Source organism: Manis javanica, chromosome 7 (genome assembly GCF_040802235.1).
Source record: "Manis javanica isolate MJ-LG chromosome 7, MJ_LKY, whole genome shotgun sequence".
Classification (NCBI taxonomy): domain Eukaryota; kingdom Metazoa; phylum Chordata; class Mammalia; order Pholidota; family Manidae; genus Manis; species Manis javanica.
The window spans coordinates 17,038,031-17,056,459 of record NC_133162.1 but is presented as its reverse complement, the minus strand read 5'-3'; the positions used below and the strand labels follow the sequence as shown (position 1 = coordinate 17,056,459).

Genomic DNA, 18,429 nt, shown 5'->3' with positions numbered 1-18,429 from the left:
CCCGGAACAAAGGGAACCAGACACTTGGCAACTCCACTGCTAATTTGATCCCCTAAAGGTGGCCCAACAGGATAATTCAGGTCTTGCAATTAGGCCACGGATTAACTGTTCTGGGACCAAAGGGCAAAAGCATTGATAAGGTTCTTTATATTAGCTGCTGTTACTCAAGCCTGGTGTAAGACTTACTGGTTCACTTACCTTAAGACTCCCTTTTTTACAATACTGGGTGACAATGCAGATGTTTGGTGGTTCTGTGCATATACCAAAGAAGGGAACAATGTTTTCGTGCTTTAATTCATACATCTGGAAATAATCATGGTAATAATAGGTTATGGTTATGGTATGTCTTCTTGCTCAGGACTAGGCTATATTCTTTACATACTTTGGTTCATTCTCATCGAGACCCTCTAAAATAGAACCACGACTGCTCCCATTTCACAGCTGAAGAAACTGATGCTCTAAAGGTAAAATAATGTGTAAAAATCATACAACTTCGTAGCAGCAGAGCTGGGAGGGAAATCCAGGCAATCTGCCTTCAGCAAAGAAGCCATAGGAATGATGAAGTTCTAACTTTAGCCATAAACTAATAAAAACCACTTCACAGGGAATAGACCCAGACCTGCATCCCAGTGTCTATGGCTGTCCATGCCAGTGTGTGGGCCACAGCGCATCACAGACTGGGGGCAAAAAGTCAGATCCCATGTACCTCACTCCCTCCAAGGACCAGGTTCAAGGGAAGTGAGCAGCCATCACAGACTCGAAGGGATGAAGAGGCAGAATTAAGGCCAAGAAGTGAGGGCAAAGAGCAAGGCTAGGAAAAGGGCAGTCCCAGGCTCTGAGGTCTAAAGTCTGGGCTGTTGGGGGGGTGGGGGTGGCCAAGTTAAGGGAAGCAGCTTCCCGTCACTGGTGCTCTGGACCAGGGTCTTCCCTGGTGGGAACAGGAAGCTGGCAGGGGAGGGCCAAGAAACAGAGCCGCTTTGTTTCCTCCCAGGGGTGGAGGCCTCACCAGCCGGATTTCCTGCAGCACATTGGGCTTCCTGATCCAGGCTTCTGCTTGGTCACCAACATAGCAGAGGGCCACATGGTTTCCCTGGAACCAAAGACAAAGTGGAGTGATTTTAACCTAGGATGACCCAGAAAAAGCTCCACTCAGAAAGAGCTGGGCAGGAGAGCAGGAAGACTGCAAAAATCCACCTATGGGAGGGATCAGCAAGCCCCTCAGTGCCCAGACCAGCCCCAGGCGGGCACTGTGCTGTGTCCAGGAGCTGAGCTAGCCTCTCACTGAACAGACATCACAGTCCACAAAGTATGATGAGCTCATTTCCAGATGGGAACACTGAGATTAGATAACTCATCCATGGTCACATATTTGTACACAGAACAGCCAGAATTTGCATGTCTGACGCTAAGAGTGCACACTTTCTATTGTACAATAATGTCCTATTATTCAGAGGAATAATGAGGAAGGTCCTAAGTGTAATTCTGGAGCCAAATATCTGGTTCAAAGCCCATTTCTACCACTTATCTACCTGCATAAACTTGAGCAAGGGATTTAACCTCTTCAAACCCCCATTTCCTCATCTGTACAATGGAGATTAAAAATAATTCCTATCTAATAGTTTCAAGCATTGAATCAGTTATAATACATAACACCGTTAAATCAATACTTGGCACATACCACATTTTTAGTAAGTGGCATACCTTATTGTTATTACCTATTGAGTCTGCTTTTAGAGAGTTACTTAATCAATTACCACAAAAACAAACAACATCCTGGAAAGATCTGAGAAGAAGAAGAGATAGAATCCAAACACAAGAGAAAGTAAGACTCGGTACGGGTTAAATGTCAACCCAAGATCGGCCACATTCAGGATAGGATTAACTGCAAAGGACTCAGGGCTGTGACGGGGGCTCCCAGGAGGAAGGATCCATGCAGGATGAACGAGAAGCTTCTTAGAAGAGATTATGCTTACACTGAACCTGGAAGGAGAAGAAAGTTCCAGACGGGATGGGGAGCAGGCAGTAGGCGTGTTACTGTCGGAGGCCGAAACATCCAGTGGCATAATCAGTAAAACCGATCCACTGGATGAGTATAGGATTTAGACCAGGGGAGAAAAGGTTCTGAAAGTAGGTGGGCTAAGCAGTAGAGAGCCTTGAATCCCTTGGTAAAGAGTCTGTACACCATTATAAGCAACAGAGGTAGGGAACCCAGGGCTGGTGTTAATAGAGAAGAGAGGAAACATTTTAGGAAGATAACCAGTGGTGATACGCTGTGGATTGTTGGCTTCCCTCTCTAAATGGCTAGTTTGGACCATAGTATCACATTTTGTATGAATGGAGGTCCTCAGGGTGTTATGGGTGATAATGTCTAAGGAAGTTTTTAATAGTTTGAAAACTCAGGTAAAACACTTAGAAAAATAAGTTCAGTTGTGTAGAGAATGATTTGGCTCCAATCTTTGCTAAACCCAAATTAGAACAAGGAATAAGTCTTCCCTTCCTTGGGAGAATTTCTGCCTCTAATCTATGGGACTTCCATTTCAAAGAATAGATATAGATTTATTTTTTCTTTAATTTTTTCCCCAGGAGACTTGAATTTCTGAAGGTGTGCCAAGCACAGGCAGTCACAGTGGTCTGGATGTGGAAGAGAGGGTGCAAAAGGGAAGGCAGGAATCACGCTGCAGCTTCAGCCTCTGCTGTCACTCTTTAACATGCAGAGGCATCAGTACCCATGACACATTCCTCAGGACTAAAACATCAAGGATGAAACAATCCAGGCTCTAGGACCTCCCCTGCCCAATAAGGTAGCCACGAGCCACATGGGACTATGTGAATTAATTAAAATGACATAAAACTGAAGTACAATTCAGTTCTCCAGTCACACTAATGTTTAATAGTCACGTGACACTAGTGGACCATGCAGGGCTGGAATGTTTCTACCTCTATGGAAAGTTCTACTGGACAGAGTTGAATCTACTCTAGAGGCCAGCAGAGGAACCCCTGGAGAGTTTTGTTAGGGAAAATGCAGAATCTCAGGCTCCACCCCAGACCTCCTGAACTGGCATCTGCATTTAAACAAGAGCTCCAGGTGATTGATTCGCACATAAGAGTTTGGAAAGCACCAGTCTGGAGACACAAGATTACCTTGGCTTATACTTGGGGAATGTCCCCCTATTCAACGTACCCTGCCTGACAGGAAGGACATGCAGAGAACAGGACAGACACACACTAGGCCCTACATTCCTCCATTTTGCCCTCACAGTACCTGGTAAAGCCCTACTGGGGCATAGAAGAGCTCTTCCCCCTGCTGGCTCTTGACAAAGGAACTGAAGTCCCCAGAAATCATCACCCTGGACGAGTTGCTGTTGTTCCCTCTCGACACAGGTGTGCCTCTCTGGGATGGCTGTAAAACAGGACATGGTTTGGTTTCTCTCAGTAACATGACCAACTACTGAAAAGACTGTTCCTTTCATAGACGAGGAAAATGAGTGCCAAGGTGTCACAGTTAACTGGGAAAGTCAGGGTTCGAACCCTGATCTCCCTGATCCAAAGTGTGAGCCCCTAACTGCTACACGTGTCAGTGGCCACAGTGTCATGGTTAAGGCTCTGGGGTCAGACTGCCCAAATTCAAGTCTGGCTCTGGCACTTAGCTAGATGTGTAGCCTAATGTCAGAATCACTGTCCTAAATGGGCATCTAACAATCCCCCCAGTGCTTCCCCAACACTGAGAAGAGCTCTCTTTTTTGAGGAAAGTCTTACCTGGAACCCTAATGTAGAAATCAGATAGATCAAAGCAGAACTAGTCTGGTTGAAGAGGGAAGAGGCAGGCTCAGGTTTCCTTCCTATCACGCCTCTACCCCCAATCCATCATTCACCCAAGACCAGACCAGTGAGCCCCAGAATCCCCAAGGATATTTGAAAATGCCTTACTAATGAGCCCAATGTCCCAGTCGTAGGATGTGGAAGCCTCCTTGACTTGGTACCAGCCAAGCACCTTTATTTTTTGAAAGTCATAATTCATCCAATGGATAATATACGTAAGAATACCAACAAAAGGAAACTAACACTGCAAACTAAAATTTTGAAAATAAAGCCAATATAACAGGAAGAAATTATTTATAACATGAGGAAAGTGAGCGTGACCCATAATGCGTAATGTTAATCTTTACAATTAACATGAAAGTTTGTGAGAACAAATCTGTATACCTTGGTCTAACTAGTGCTTTTTTAACAAGCAAAACTCTAAAACACTTTCATTTTGCTTTGAGATATTTAAGATTTATACATCTGTTCCAGTACATAGATTCTGATTCAACAGTAAATCTACATATTTTGTTACTCTCCTAATACCTTGAGTAGTATTATACTCCTGAGCAAGTAATATATGAAATTTCTAAAATTACTGATCTTCGAAGAAAATTTATTTCAGCTGTGTACTTTAATAAGTTGAGATGAAATTAAAATTCACCCTCTTCCTCTGTCTCTTCCCACTAATAAAGAGAACTCATTAAAGTATAGAAATGCAAGTCTATCTTTAGACCCTAAGAACATTTCTTACTAACATTTCTGGTAAGGCAGTAAATGCTCCAGAATAATTAATATATACTTGCAAATGTTATACTATTTAATATCAATAACAAAAAGAAAAAAGGAAAGAAACTTCAAAATTTCAAGCTAAAACATACACATAAAAGACAGCCATGGCAGTATTTTTTGAAATTATGTATTACATACTTATCAGAAGATGTCCTGCTTATTAAATATGTGTTAAGCCTCCCAGCCCTGAGCATCCTGCGTCTTGGCATATCCTGTGTTACTTCCTTTCTGGTCACCGTTAGCAAACGTACTCTTCCTACATGCCACCTCCTCTTTGAAGCCCCTCATGATGCTGAGGCATTTAATCCCTCCACCTGCTGGTGTCCTGTCTTACCTTGTAAGCAACCTCAGAGTACCCGGTTCCCTTTGAAGGCATCTCATTTGTGGTGCAATCCCATGACTTGCATTATGCTTGACCCACAGTATATGTATGACATGTATGTGTTGAGCAAGTGAGTCTTATAGTAGTAGTCATCAGTAAGTTAAATAAATTGGGAGTACTTTGGAAAATAAGTGTTTCCAGGAGACAACTTCAATAGGTAAGCAGGATATTTACATATATACACCCACAGGGCAATAGAGCTGAAGGGAACTTTCTAGATCATCTGATCATTTAAATTCAGAAACTAAGGCACAGAAAGGATGCTCCCACAGTTGATCAGCAAATAAGTGGTAGGCCTAGAACAAGAACGGAGGACTCAAGACTCTCAAATATTCATTCATTTTATAAATGACTCAGCCTGTGTTCTCATAAACTCCTAAATGAGGTTTCTTCCACAAATCACTAGCAGGGAGCAGGAAAATGGATGTCTGGGCCAGGTGCGGCCTCACCTTGTGCTGGGACAGAATGGTGATGTCATCATGATTGATTTGCCACCAGATGTCTGTATTTTGCCTCTGGAGTTTTCCCCGCTGCATCCTTAAAATCAGACCTATGATGACAGCTCCCAGGACAGTCATCAGGAGGGTCATCATGAGGATCAGAACAGCCACACCTGGAGGGCAGAGACATGTTCTTACTCAAGCCTGCCTGCACCCAGAAGAGAATGCCCTGACCCCAGCCTGGCTCTCAGAGGCTGCCCAGGTGTATGTCCAAGTTTGGACAACTGAAGCCACTCAGACTTGTCTTTTGCAGAAATCCTTTTCTGACCTCTCCTCTGGTTCCCACGGCCACTGCCTCCCTCTGTATAGAAACTTTCATTGTGGAGAAAAGTGATGACTTCTAATACCACACCACCACCTTTTATTAAACATGTATTGTGAGCTCTCCGTAAAGTTGTTCTCAGTTATGAACCATCTAATTCCAAAGCTGGGGTCCTGATTACCAGGCAACACTTCCTTTCTCCAGATGCTTTCTGCCTCCTCAGAAATAAAGCTTCTGAAACTCAGACCTCAGGAGTCAGGGTTCCCTAAGGCAGAGGTTCTCAACAGGGGAGGCAGGTGATATTACCTCCCTAGGGGATATTTGGCAATATCTGAAGGCATTTTGCATTGTTACAAGTAGACGGTATCCCTGGCATCTAGTGGATGGAGGCCAGGGACACAGCTAAGCTTCCTCAGTGCATAGGACAGCCCCCCACACAAAGATTATCCCACAAAATGCCAGCAGTGCTGCTGCCATTGAGAAGCCCTGCTGTGGGGAATCCTTCCTGCTACCTTCTCCAAGCGCCCACACTGACCTGTAAAAGCAGGCTCAGTTTCACAGAGCTCATTGTAAAACCCACAGTCAGCTCTGTCTTCAGGAAGGGAGCCCTGGGGCCAAGGAAGAGTAGAGAAATTCCTCACGGGTCTTAAAAAAAAACAACAAAAAAAACAGTTAAAGGCCAGTGTCCACTTAGCTCTGTTTGTCTCTACCTCGGATATACCAGGGCAACTGAAACAGGAATGTCTTTGCAAAAAGCAGCCTTAGTGTCTTAACTGAAACTTTTACCATTCCATCGAATTTTCTCACCTCAGCCAGACACTTCAAGTCCAGGCTTTCAGGTAATCTAATTCATGAAAGAGCAGTATCTTTCTGCTAGGCAGAATAACTGACCTAATCTTTTAATTTAAGCCATGTCACTTTTGGTTATAAAATGATGGGCCAGTTACTCAGTGTTGCTGGGATTTTCTCCCACAGTTGATACAGACAAACCTTTTTTTAAAGCACCTTCACATTTCACAGACCAAAACATCTCCCTGTATGTGGAGAACTCCTGTTCCTACAATGCAGAGGATCTTGTTTGCCACAGTTATTTTATTTCCTTGGCCAACTCATTTTAGTACATTAAAATTCCCTAAGAGTAGAGAGAAAAAAAATGTTGAATCAAATCTGGATTGGGCGTGATGATGGTGGACACAAGTAGAAATGGAATTAGGTTGTCTTTTAGTGTTTTCATTGATTTATAGCTGAGAACAAAAAGATTTTTCCAGGAATTCCTGAGCCTGGGAATCAGGATGACCCCCCAGGTCCTGGTGTCCAGGCCTCTGCTGTAGAGTCAGGCAGTTGGGATGAGTCGGGTTTCACTTCCGGTGGACCTGACCCTGTTGGGGGTGCTGTGCTTCATCACCATGCTGGGCTAGGGCCTCTCACTGAGGCCATGGACCAGTGGGACCTGCCTGCTGCCTGGTCAGAGGCAGCCCGGACCCCTGGGGAGGTGCAGTTAGGGAGTGCTGTGTTCAAAACTGGAATTTGAAGTGGCCAAGCGACTCCACAAGGCAATCTTTTTGAGTTCATATAGCACCATTCAACTTGTGGTGGATCCTAGGAGCTGGATCTCAAACAGGCTTCCCTGCAGGACCCCCAGGCCTCCCTCTCCCAGGTCTCTTCCTGTAACATGCTCTATACATGAAGAAATGTCCTGCCACTTACCTGATTACCTTCTGAGAGCTGTCATACTGAAGAAAAGGAAGAAAGAGGGACCCGTTTCCAGATTTCTGTAGGGCATAGATGAAATAATCCATGAGCCTTTCTCCCTGGGAGTCCACAATCAAGGGGCCGGTGACTCCTGCAGAGGGAGAAGACTGCACAGGGTAAGGAGGACGGAGAGGGATGCGGGCTCCCAGTGCCAGCCTGCCAGCCCCTGTCAGCAGAGACCTCTCCCCAGCAGCCCCGGAAAGCCAGCCTTGAGAGTTTTGCCTTTGTAAGGATTCTGAGAGAGGGTCAGGGAGGACAGTGAAGAAAAGAAAATTCAGAGGCGGGATCCTGGTCGGGGCTTGAGGGCCACTGTGGGCAGGCTGATATATTTTGTTAGGCCTATGCTGGGAAGCCCATTCATCCAGCATTTAAAAAAAAGAAGTTAACTAGTTTCCAGCTCATTTCACCTAAAACCCAAGATTTATGCTTCCTGTAAACAATTAGATATGACAAAAGGAGGCCAAATGACACGGCAGCCGTTGGCTGTGACAGCTGACTCCTCCCAGCCCCTAGCATCCTCCTCACCCACCCACTCCTCGCTGCTAGGCTCTGGCACACAAGTTTGCAAGCTTTGTTCTCAGCTGGCAACACTGACACATGCTCAGTCCTGGCCCAGGTGTGTCTTTGTTCTTGCTTAGGATGTGCTGGACCCCCATACAAAGGGCACATCAGGGGTCCTGGAGCAGTAAAGTGCAGCACCTCCACACCCCAAACTGCAACTGTGGCCTCACATATTGCTTATTTGTTCCCTCTTGGAGTAGGACACAATTATCACTTATTAAGCACTTGCGGTGTGCCCAGCACTGTGTGGTGATGTCACATGTCTAATGCCAGCTGATCCTGCAGAGGAGGCACCAGCATTACTCCCCACAAGCAGGGCTTGGAGGCTCAGACTCACCTGAGTTTCTGGAGCCAGGAAGGGGAGGCTTATTGGGCCCCAACTGCCGTGCTCTTCCCAGCACCCACACTGCCCTGCTGTGAGCAGGCATGCTGACATCCTGGATGTGGGCGAGAGCACTTCTCCCTCCCAAGGTCTGAACTGGGAAGGGTTGCTGCTGTCAGTGTGTAGTTTGTTCAGTGTGCAAAGAGGGGCTGGGTGCCCACTGTCCTACTGTGGCCTCCTCAAACAGGGCCTTTTCCCAGTTGGTTCAAAGACCTCTGCAAGTTCTGTGGCTGTTGCCCTGGCTACTGTGTGGCAGAAATGAACACAAGAAGCAGAGACAAATATTCCAATTTGTTAAGGGCTAGTCCTGCAGCCTATAAGCAAACAGAAGCCAGTTTGGAAAAATGGGGGGACTCCAGCTGTGAGTCCCTGCAAGGATCCTGGCATTCCAGAACCCCAAAGTGAGATGCCTTGGACTCTCATTAAGGGCCTTTGTGCCTTTCACACCTTCCCCTAATCCCATCACTAGGACTTTCTAAAAGGGCAGGAAAAAGCAAATAAATTGAATTGGCAGAGGGGATTAAATTGAGAACAGGAAGACAGACTCCCCAACCCTCCTTTTTTAAAAGCAAATGCATCAGGGTCTAGAAGAAAAGAAGGGAGGGAAGCAAGTTAATCTTTCCACTTGCAGAAGGTGTTGATGGGTTAAATGTGGGTCTGTGAAAATCCCGAAGAATGGAACGTGGCTGCCCTCTTTCAATTTTAGGACAAATTTTGGGTGGTAATTTATTAAGTGAATGGTAAGCCAAAGAAAAAATAAATAGCTACCATTTAATGAGCATGCACTACAGGCATTTGGTATACATTTATTACTCCTTAGTGTTACACACAATGAATAAAAAAAACAGGCCTTAATTTGAACCCTGGCTCTCCCATCCAGGAACTTTGTGATCTTGGACAAGTATAACCTTTCTCCCTGGGTTTGCTCACCTGTATAGTCCAATGCAGATATAACAGTACTGCCTCGTGGTTTGTATGAGGATCACATAAGATAGCACACAAGCTCTGGGCACCCAGCTTGATAAAAGGCAAGCCCTCAATAAATGCTGGCTGTTATTATCATATGTGGCAGAAAGTCTTATCTGTGTCTTACAAATGAGAAAAGTGCAGTACAGAGAGTTGACAGTAGTTGGTCAGCTGCCAGGGTGATTTCCAAACAGCCCACTTCCAAACCTGTCCTCACCCCTGCAGGGACAGTCATGAATCAGGCCCTGCAGCCCATCCAGGAGGGTTCAGGATGGGAAGGATCATGGACGTGACCCCAGGAGGAAGGTCTCACACTCCTGGGTTTTATTCTGGACAGATTCAGTTTGAAAGGAGCTGTGGGAGATACTTTCCAGGGCGGAAGGGATAATGTGCCCTTCACCCAGTCCAGGCAGCCTTCTGGACAGAGCAGGAAGAGTGGGCGGTGGCAGCTGGGAGATTCAGCCTCAACCGCCCCTTCCAGAAGCCTGGGATCTTCTTCATAAGAAAGAGGAATTCTGGGATGTAGTGTGAGGCAGGCCCTAAAAGAGGCCTTTAATCCCATGCATCTCAAAACCCTACCAGCCAGAGCAGCAGGCCTGAGTTCAGAAAACCCCCCAGCAGTCAAGCCACTCACCCTGCAATGCCGTCCAGTTGGAACCTTTCAGAGTGCTGACCAGCTGCCGCCCATCCTGGAAGTCCCTTCCGGCCGCTGTCATCTCCCTCACAGCCTGAGCATAGAGCAGGACCGCATCGTGAAGGTAGGCGGAGTAAGGGCTCACCTTCAATGAGGGAAGCAAATGCAGAGCTGAAAGGCCCGTGGCCTCCGGAGTCACAGCCCGTGGCTCAGTTAGGAGGCCTTTCCCTCCCTTGTCTTAAGAGCATTAACAGCACACGATCCTGTCACTCCGCAGAGAATGGAGTGCCCTCCACACACTCAGGCCCGTGCTATTAAACCTAAATATCACAGTCTGCCCTCTTCCTCTTGAGGCCTCATTTTCCCAATTAAATCACATGACCCTTCAGCTTGGGAGCAGGCCTTTAGGCCCTGTGGTTTAACTGAAAGAGGGTAGGTTTTAGAGCTAGGCTGGCCCTGCTACTTACTGGCTGTGGGACTTGGGGTAAGCCCCATAACCTCTCTGAACCTTTTTGCATATCAGCTCACTCATTAATAAAATGAGGAGAGAGCCACTGTCATAGTGAGTATAAGGATACTTAAAAGAGGCAAAATAGGTATACTACTTAGTGCATTATCAGGCACACAGTAGGTCATCAATACATGTTCTCTTCTATTCACGTAGTCAACAAAGATATAAATGCCCACCAGTACTAGGCACTGTTCTTCACATAGAACCTGGTATAGAGCTGACACCTGGCAGGTGTCTCCTCCAATATTCATTGATTGATCTTTTCTTGTGTGTTGAAATCCAAAATCAGCTGCCCGGTTCCTAGTGGAACACAGTGTCATCAGTGGCCTGACATTTCCTTCAGGCTCAATTTGGCCTCACCCAGGAAACAGCTCCAACTCTGGACAATGGTCTCTCTATAAAAAATCTCTATGGGAATCAGACACTTTACCCCATCATTCCACACATACTGGGATTACTGGCTGATAATCACTCTCCTGACTGTCTTCTCCCAGTTGAGCCCATCTGCTTGCCCTGACCTGTCCTAGATGCACATTGCTGACCACTCCTTTCTGCTTCTTGCACCTGGCACCCTGCTGGGTAAGGAAATCATGGTCTGAGTACACTGGTATCTGTTCTGCTCCTTCCATGTACCATGTTATTAGATACTCAAAATCACAGCCTGGGAGGCAGATGTCATTAGCAGTCCCATTTTTCAAATGAAGAGCTGGAGAAGGAAGGCTAAGTAATCCACCTTAAGGTCCCACGGTTAGTAAATAGCAGAACTAGGATGGGAGCCCAGGTCTCTGTACCCAAAGGCCAGCTGGCCTCTAATCTGGTCACCTCTGTCCTCCTCTGTGGTCCGGGGGTACAGATTTCACAAGTGAGTGTCAGACAATTGCTGATGTTTATTTCGGGCTGTGGAAGATGAGGCAGTGTGTATGTGTGTGCTAGGGAGGGAGGAGGGAGAAGAGGGGATATAAGAGGAAGAATGTAAAAGGCAAATAGAAATATCCTCAAGGAAGGGCAGGCAGGGACTGCTCCGGAGGACCCCAGGTCAGACCTGCTCCTCTGCAGAGATGGAGCTGTGGAAGGGTGGCCTCCGCAGCCTTTCGTAGACTTGTTTTCGGAAGCCTTCATCTCCAGTGCCAGCTGCATAGGAGCTGAGGGCTATGAGAAACACAGACTCATAGATGGTGGGCAAATGCATCACCTTCTGCTCTGTCAATGCCTCCTTCCAAAAACTGTCCTGAAAAATAACAAAATAAGTGTAGCCATTCTGTAGGAAATACTCCGAGTAACAGAACTGCACAAAGTCTATGTCAAATTTGACTTTACATTCTCATCCTCAGAAACACAATGGAAGGCCTGGAAGGCCTGCCATGCAAGGCCCATGTTTCCTAGCTAGCATCAAGGCACTGGGAAGGAAGCAGAAGGCAGATAAATGATTGATTGATAGATAGATAGATAGATAGATAGATAGATAGATAGATAGATAGATAGACAGATAGATAGAAAAAATTTACCTGGGTGTCAAGCAGCTAAGATGCAGAAAGCTTACCTTTTAACAATAGGTGGCAAAAACTTGAAGAACTTTGGATTGTCAATTCTTGATTTTCTACTTGTGTCTTAGTGGCTTGTTATTACTATGTATATTATTACTATTAGGAAAGTAATTGCTTACTTATTGTATGTATACATTCAAAAGACATTAGGATCTTCCACATCTCCCTTTTGTTCCCTTCTGTCCACTCTGTGATGTATCCAAAAGCTCTAGGTATGTACTGAGGTATGTGTGTGTTACATATATAATGTCACATTATAATGCTGTTCTGCAGCTTGATTTTTTCCCATTTAAGCCTATATTGGGAACACTTTTATAGAATGGATCTATGCAATTCTTTTTTAAAGCAGCATGAATTCAATTGCATAGACTTTATGTGGTATGTTTTTAGTTCTATATTCTTTCTGCCACTACAAGCCACTTGGAGTTTGATCATCAAGGTTTTGGAAGAAAGGCAAACACAAATGACTAGGGCTTGGCAGGGCTTCCCTGCCAGTACGAAGACTTAGCCTGTCCTCTCCCCATCTCATCTGTCTTAGACACAGGTTAGAGGTGAGAGGAAAACTGAAGACAAAGAGGTGGGTGGCAAGAAAAAGAGAAAGTAGGTGAATGTTCTAGGAAGTTTGGAAGGTGTTTAAAATTCCAACTGTCTCCCCAAACAAATCTGAGACACTTTTAACAATCGAAGAAACTTCATGATAAAAAAATAAAAGAAATCTGAAACATTATTATGTATCTTCCTTTCCTCCCTTTTGCCCCATTTCAGTTTCTTATGATCACATATAATAAGCTCATTTCAGAAAGAAAGCTGCTGGAGAAAACTGTGTGTGTCCATAGCTAAACACAAGTGACCTTTTCTTTCAGAAGCCTGCTAGCATAGAGCGGTGGTTAAACAGCAAGAGCAGCCCACCTGGGTTTCAATACTGATCTTTCTCATACTAGTTGTGTGGCCTTGGCCAAGTCATTTTACTCTGCAGGGCCTCAGTTTCCTCATCTGTACAATGAGGAAAATAAAAGCATCTCCCTATAGCGTGGTGTGAGTTCAAACGAATTTTACTATATCAAATGCTCACAGTGGGGCCTTGCACCCAGCAAACACCTCATAAGGCAGAGCTGCTGGGGCAAAGGACTCAACCCCAGAGTTCAAAAGACCCCTATGCCACACAGGAGCTCTGAGATCTTGGGTAAGATACCTTACTTATCTAAGCCTCCAGTTTTTTATCTCTAAGTTAGAATACTAATAATACTTACCTTACAAGGCTGTTGGAAATATTGGGCACAACAATACATGTAAATAACCATGTAATAACTGCCTCAAAGGGCTCTTGGGGATTTCAAGCACAACAATGTGTAACTACATTATAAATGTATAACTCAGTACCCCAGGAGGCACAGAGTACATTTAAGCCATCCCTACCATTACCAAAGGAACCAACCCACCTAAGAATTTCCTTATTGGACCAGTATGTTGGTCTCCTCACGCTCCAACAGGGACACAGGGAGGTGGCCGTGGAGAAAAAGGAAGTGAGAGCCATTTGTGTCTGAGAGTCCTTTGGGGAGGCCACAATGGCCCAGTAGGAATGTCAGCTCTTCTTCACTTGGTATTTGCTGACAGAGCGCAGAGGGCCAGGCTCCAGAGCCAGCAGCCTAATTCAACCTCTCACCAACTGTGTAAGAGAACCCTTCAGCTCAGGCTTAGTCTCCTGATCTTAAGAGGAGGATACGCAAGTGCCTGCCTCATAGGGTCATCATGAGAATTCAGTGGGCTAATGCATCTGGCACGCAGCAAGTGCCCCCTACTTGTCACCTCTTACTATGGGAGCTGTGGAGGGGTCATGGGCACCCACCTCCAACTGCAGCAAAATAATGAAGACAAATTCTCCTGTGTTGAGTCCCAGGTTCTCTGCAGCCAGAAGAACAACTTTTGCATCCTCCGAGCTGCAGATTAAGATGATAACTAAGAAGAGAAAACAGAGTTAGCCAATTGCATATGCTCACATGCACACGTGCACACACGCACATGCACACACACACACACACACACACACACACACACACACACACACAGTTTTAAAAGTCTAGTCTGAAGCCACTCCAAATGAGACTTGAACCTTTCTTTCCTTGAGCAGGCTGCAGAGAACAGGAATGCCTAAACTATTCCCTGATTGTGTACTTCTTGGACCTGCCAGCACAGCACACAAACTGGCAGCTTTCGCTCTGAGGAACCAAAACCCTCACTGCAGCTCTCTCCCCAAGTACAAGTCGGAAAAGTGTGAGACCACTTGTGCGTCTTGTTTCTTTAATTGACTCAGAACAACAGATCTGGTTTGTGACTCACACATCAGTTGGGAGGAGTTCACAGAGGATCAAGAATCAGGAGCATTCAGACTTTCTGAGTAGGGATGGGGGGAAAAGGAGTAAGCTGTGGAACTTGCCTTCCATCCAAACATCTCAGCGTGCATTTTGAGGACACCCAAATGACATAGTCATGTATTTTTTGAAATGAGGTAAATTATAATCCATTTATCTGAGCTCCAACCACATGCCAGGCACTGTGCTCAGCGCAGGACATGGCAGTGAGCAAGAGAGAAGGCCCTGCACTCGGAGAGCTGACCATCAGACAAGCAGTAAACAAGTGAAGAGATTACAGAGGTCACTGAAGATGCTGACTAGTGAGGGGGAGAAGGGTGCTGTCATACTAACAGGGGGAGGGGAACTGCTCTGCGCCAAGTAAACAGAAAAGGCCCCTCAGGGGAAGTGGACGCAGGGCTGAGTCTGGAAGGATGACAAGCAGCTACCCAGGGAAAGAGAACCTGGGAGGGATGTGGGGTGGGACTGCAGGTGGCACTTCAAGCCAAGGAATCAACAAGTCTCAAACTTCTAAGGCCAGAAAAAGCATATATATATATATATATATATGTTTTTTTTTAGGAACAGAAAGGAGTCATTTACTATTTCATGCTACAAAGTAAAACTTGATAAGCATCACAACAAAAATAGTTGCTATCCCATGTTGACCAGTTACTCTGTCCAGCATTTCACAGGCATGGCCTTATTTAATCCTCATTGTTCTATGAGGTAGGTAAGGTAATTGTCTCTCTATTACAGATAAAGTATCTGGGGCACAGAGAAATTAAGGTACTTTCCCAGGAGCACACAACCAGAAAAATGTCAGAGCCTGGTTTCAAACGTAGGGATCTCTGGCTCGAGAGTCCATGCTCTGAACAGCCCCAGCCCAGGACCTGACCTGTCTGGAGAATGCTCTTGCTCTGTACATTGCAACACTATAGTTTTCAAGGGTTTCACTTTAGACAAAAAAAAAAAAAAGTTTATTGTTGGTGATTTTTATGTATCATTAGTTTTCTACCCTGTTTTTTTACAACCATAGAAAAATGAGTTCTTAGTTTTTTCAAACAATATGCTTTTCCTCTCTGTCCCTGTAAACATAAACAACAGAAGACTCTTTCCTACTTACCTCTGGCAATCAGTGCCATGCTTCTAAGATTCTCTTGAAGGAAGGCTGGATCATTGTTGGTGTATCTCACTCTGGCAGCGATGGTGAAATGGGATCTGAGTTCATGCTCTACAACCCTCCACAACTCATCCACTCCATCCCAGAAGGAGGTCCCAGAGTGACCTCCAAATATCCCAATGTGCTTCCAGCCCAGGTACCGAAGACTTTCCTGGAGCACATCACTGATTTTGTGCATGGGTGGCATGAGTTTCACACAGGTGTCATACAAGAAGTCATTCTCCAGTTTTGCTGTTTGTCCAACAAAGTCAAACATGGGGATGTTCCACTCAGAGGCCAGCAAACCAATAACCTTGAAATAATCAAAAGGATCCCTTTCTATAATTGAGTTGATGCTACACTCACACCCCGTTGTAAGGTATCTGCGTAAACCTTGGATTCGTGAGTGTTATGGGTCATGCTGGACCCTCTCTTTTGGAGTATTGATAATAGTGTCTTGGGTCCAATTTGAGGATGCAAAACCTCAGAGGATAAGAATAATAAATGCAAGCATTTATTGAGCACTTGTTCAATGCCATGTGCTCTACTAAGAGCTTACATATATCACCTCAGTTCTTGCAACTTATCAGGTAGGTAATTTCTATTAGGTGGGTATTATCATCACTCCACTTTATAGATGAAAACATGGGGGCACAGAGCTGTGCAAAACTAGCAAACAGTGGAGCAACATTGGAATTCATGCAATATGCTGTGGATGCTGTGGAGCCCACACTCACAACTACTACTTACCCTTTTAGTCTTTCCTATTTGGTTCCTTACTCATTTCTCACTATGCATCAGGAGCTACTATTTACAAAGAACATTGGAGACCTTGCTCTTAAAGGAGCTATGATCAATTATTATAGGAGTTCAGATATATAAAAATAGTTTAAAATATACCCTTCAATATTTATAGGACTTTAGAGAAGTTTAGAGTTTAGATTTACAGGAGTTTAGAGAAGTAAGACATTACTTCTAATTTTGGAATTAGGGATATGGAAAATGAAGGTAGAAGAATGAAGAAGGGCTCCATGACATTTGAAATTAACTTTGAAGAATGGGTAAGCTCTGGACAGCTGGAAGTGTGTCAAATGGGAAACTCTAGGAGAGACCAAGATTCTAATTCAAACATGAATTTAATTCTGTAGTACCCACTAGTGATAGTCACGCAGTAGGTCTGAGTGAGAACTGTGTTGCTCTTTTCCATTTAGCCTTTCCATCCACACCTCACAGAGCACAAGATATCCAAGGACTTCAACGAAGCTGATCCCATTAGGTAAACAAATAAAAGTCATTTGTTTCTCTTATATTTTTGCCCTCATTCATTTCAATCTGTCATACTTTATTTTTCCCACTTACTTTTACCATCACTGAATAATTTGTTATACACACCAAAGGAAACCTGCATAAGCTAATGCTATTTTTCTATCTGAAACTAGGCATTCATTCTTTAAAATCTTTCTGAGCCATGTGGCTGACCACACTGAAGTGAATACTGAGAGTCTATATATAACTGCACCAAGTTCAAACACTCAACAAGCTTGCTAGTGAGCATCAATAAGTTGGTGAGTGAACTAACAACTGTTGATTTGAAGGTCTTTCTTTAAACAAATATTAACTGTTCTAATTACATGGTCTAATTATATCTCAAAGAAATGGTACCCAAGACCTACACAGTTATTATCTGCAGTAATGTCATCCTTGTCAAGAGATTATTCAAGTCTGTATCATTCTCTTTAAGACCACCCCTTCCGATGGAAATTCAGCCAAAGTTTCTAAAAGGCTGTATGTATACTCTACCTCTGCTGCTTCTGGGCATGCTGGTCCAAACAGGACAGAAATCTGTTCTCTCTGGACTTGGTTGATGAAAACAGCAAGAGACTCCTTGGCACTGCAGGTTGAGTTGGTGTAAGTGAACTCCCAGCTGAAGTTTCCGAGGTCTGCCATCTCCGAGTTGATCTTGTCCATGGCAATCTGGAGTCCTGCACCCAGCCTTTGTACACTGAATGGATGGGAGATGTTCCAGGGGGCCTGGAAGCCCACAGTGAATTTAGCAGCCTCAAGCCAAGTCACCAGTACACTGGCAAAGAGTGTGAGGACTAGAGTTGGAAGGGCATCATGGCATTCAATCCCCAAACAAAGCCGAGATCCGAGTGCCCTGGGAGCCATGAGTGGGGGCTAACGCCTAGAGCATTGCAGAACTGAAAGGCTCAGCCGCCTGGTCACTCATGCCAGGCACTTAAATGATAGTGCAGAGTTCCCTAAGGACCACAGCTTGCTCTCTATTCAGTTCCATTAATTAACCAAAACCTTCCCTTTTCAGAGTCTGTCCTAACACATCTAGAAGCAGCAATCTTGCAGAAAGAGGCTGGGCAGGATGTCAGTAAGGCCCTGGTAACTGAGCCAGTGACACCACTAACAAACTTCATGGTCGTGGGCAAGTCAGATAACCCCTACTCTACCCCCGCCCAAACTCTGGGATCCCTCTCCTCCAGTAAAATAAGGATCATGGGGACCACTCAAGAGCGGGCAGATAGGCTGGGCTGGAATCTGATACCACCACATGTTGGTGATGTGACCTAAGACATGTTATTTCCTCTCTCTGTACCTTCATCTCCTGATCCATAAAATGGGGATAAAACTGTAATGGGATCTTTCCCAAAGTGATATGGTAAAGATTAAAGAGATCATACAAGTTCAGTGCTTGGCACAATGCATAGGTAAAGAGAGCCACCTTATCAGTGTTAGATGAAGGTGATGATAATAGTGATGATTACTGATGTAGACATGTAGATGATTATTACCATCTGCTGAGTTCGTCTTACAGGAAAT

General features: G+C 44.9%; 1 protein-coding gene across 1 annotated transcript in view; it reads right to left on the bottom strand.

The window, feature by feature from the left end:
- LOC108408166 (guanylate cyclase 2G-like) overlaps positions 1-17,766 on the bottom strand; it is an 82,994-nt gene extending 65,228 nt beyond the window's left edge. The window contains exons 1-11 of the mRNA XM_073241665.1: positions 17,398-17,766; positions 15,562-15,910; positions 13,934-14,043; positions 11,586-11,771; positions 10,033-10,177; positions 7,445-7,580; positions 6,273-6,382; positions 5,425-5,588; positions 3,263-3,400; positions 1,007-1,090; positions 199-303 (exon numbers count right to left, since the gene is read on the bottom strand). Of these exons, the coding sequence (XP_073097766.1) occupies positions 199-303; positions 1,007-1,090; positions 3,263-3,400; positions 5,425-5,588; positions 6,273-6,382; positions 7,445-7,580; positions 10,033-10,177; positions 11,586-11,771; positions 13,934-14,043; positions 15,562-15,910; positions 17,398-17,766 (1,896 nt within the window). The remainder of the gene's footprint in view (positions 1-198; positions 304-1,006; positions 1,091-3,262; positions 3,401-5,424; positions 5,589-6,272; positions 6,383-7,444; positions 7,581-10,032; positions 10,178-11,585; positions 11,772-13,933; positions 14,044-15,561; positions 15,911-17,397) is intronic.
- Between the last annotated feature and the right edge of the window lie 663 nt (positions 17,767-18,429).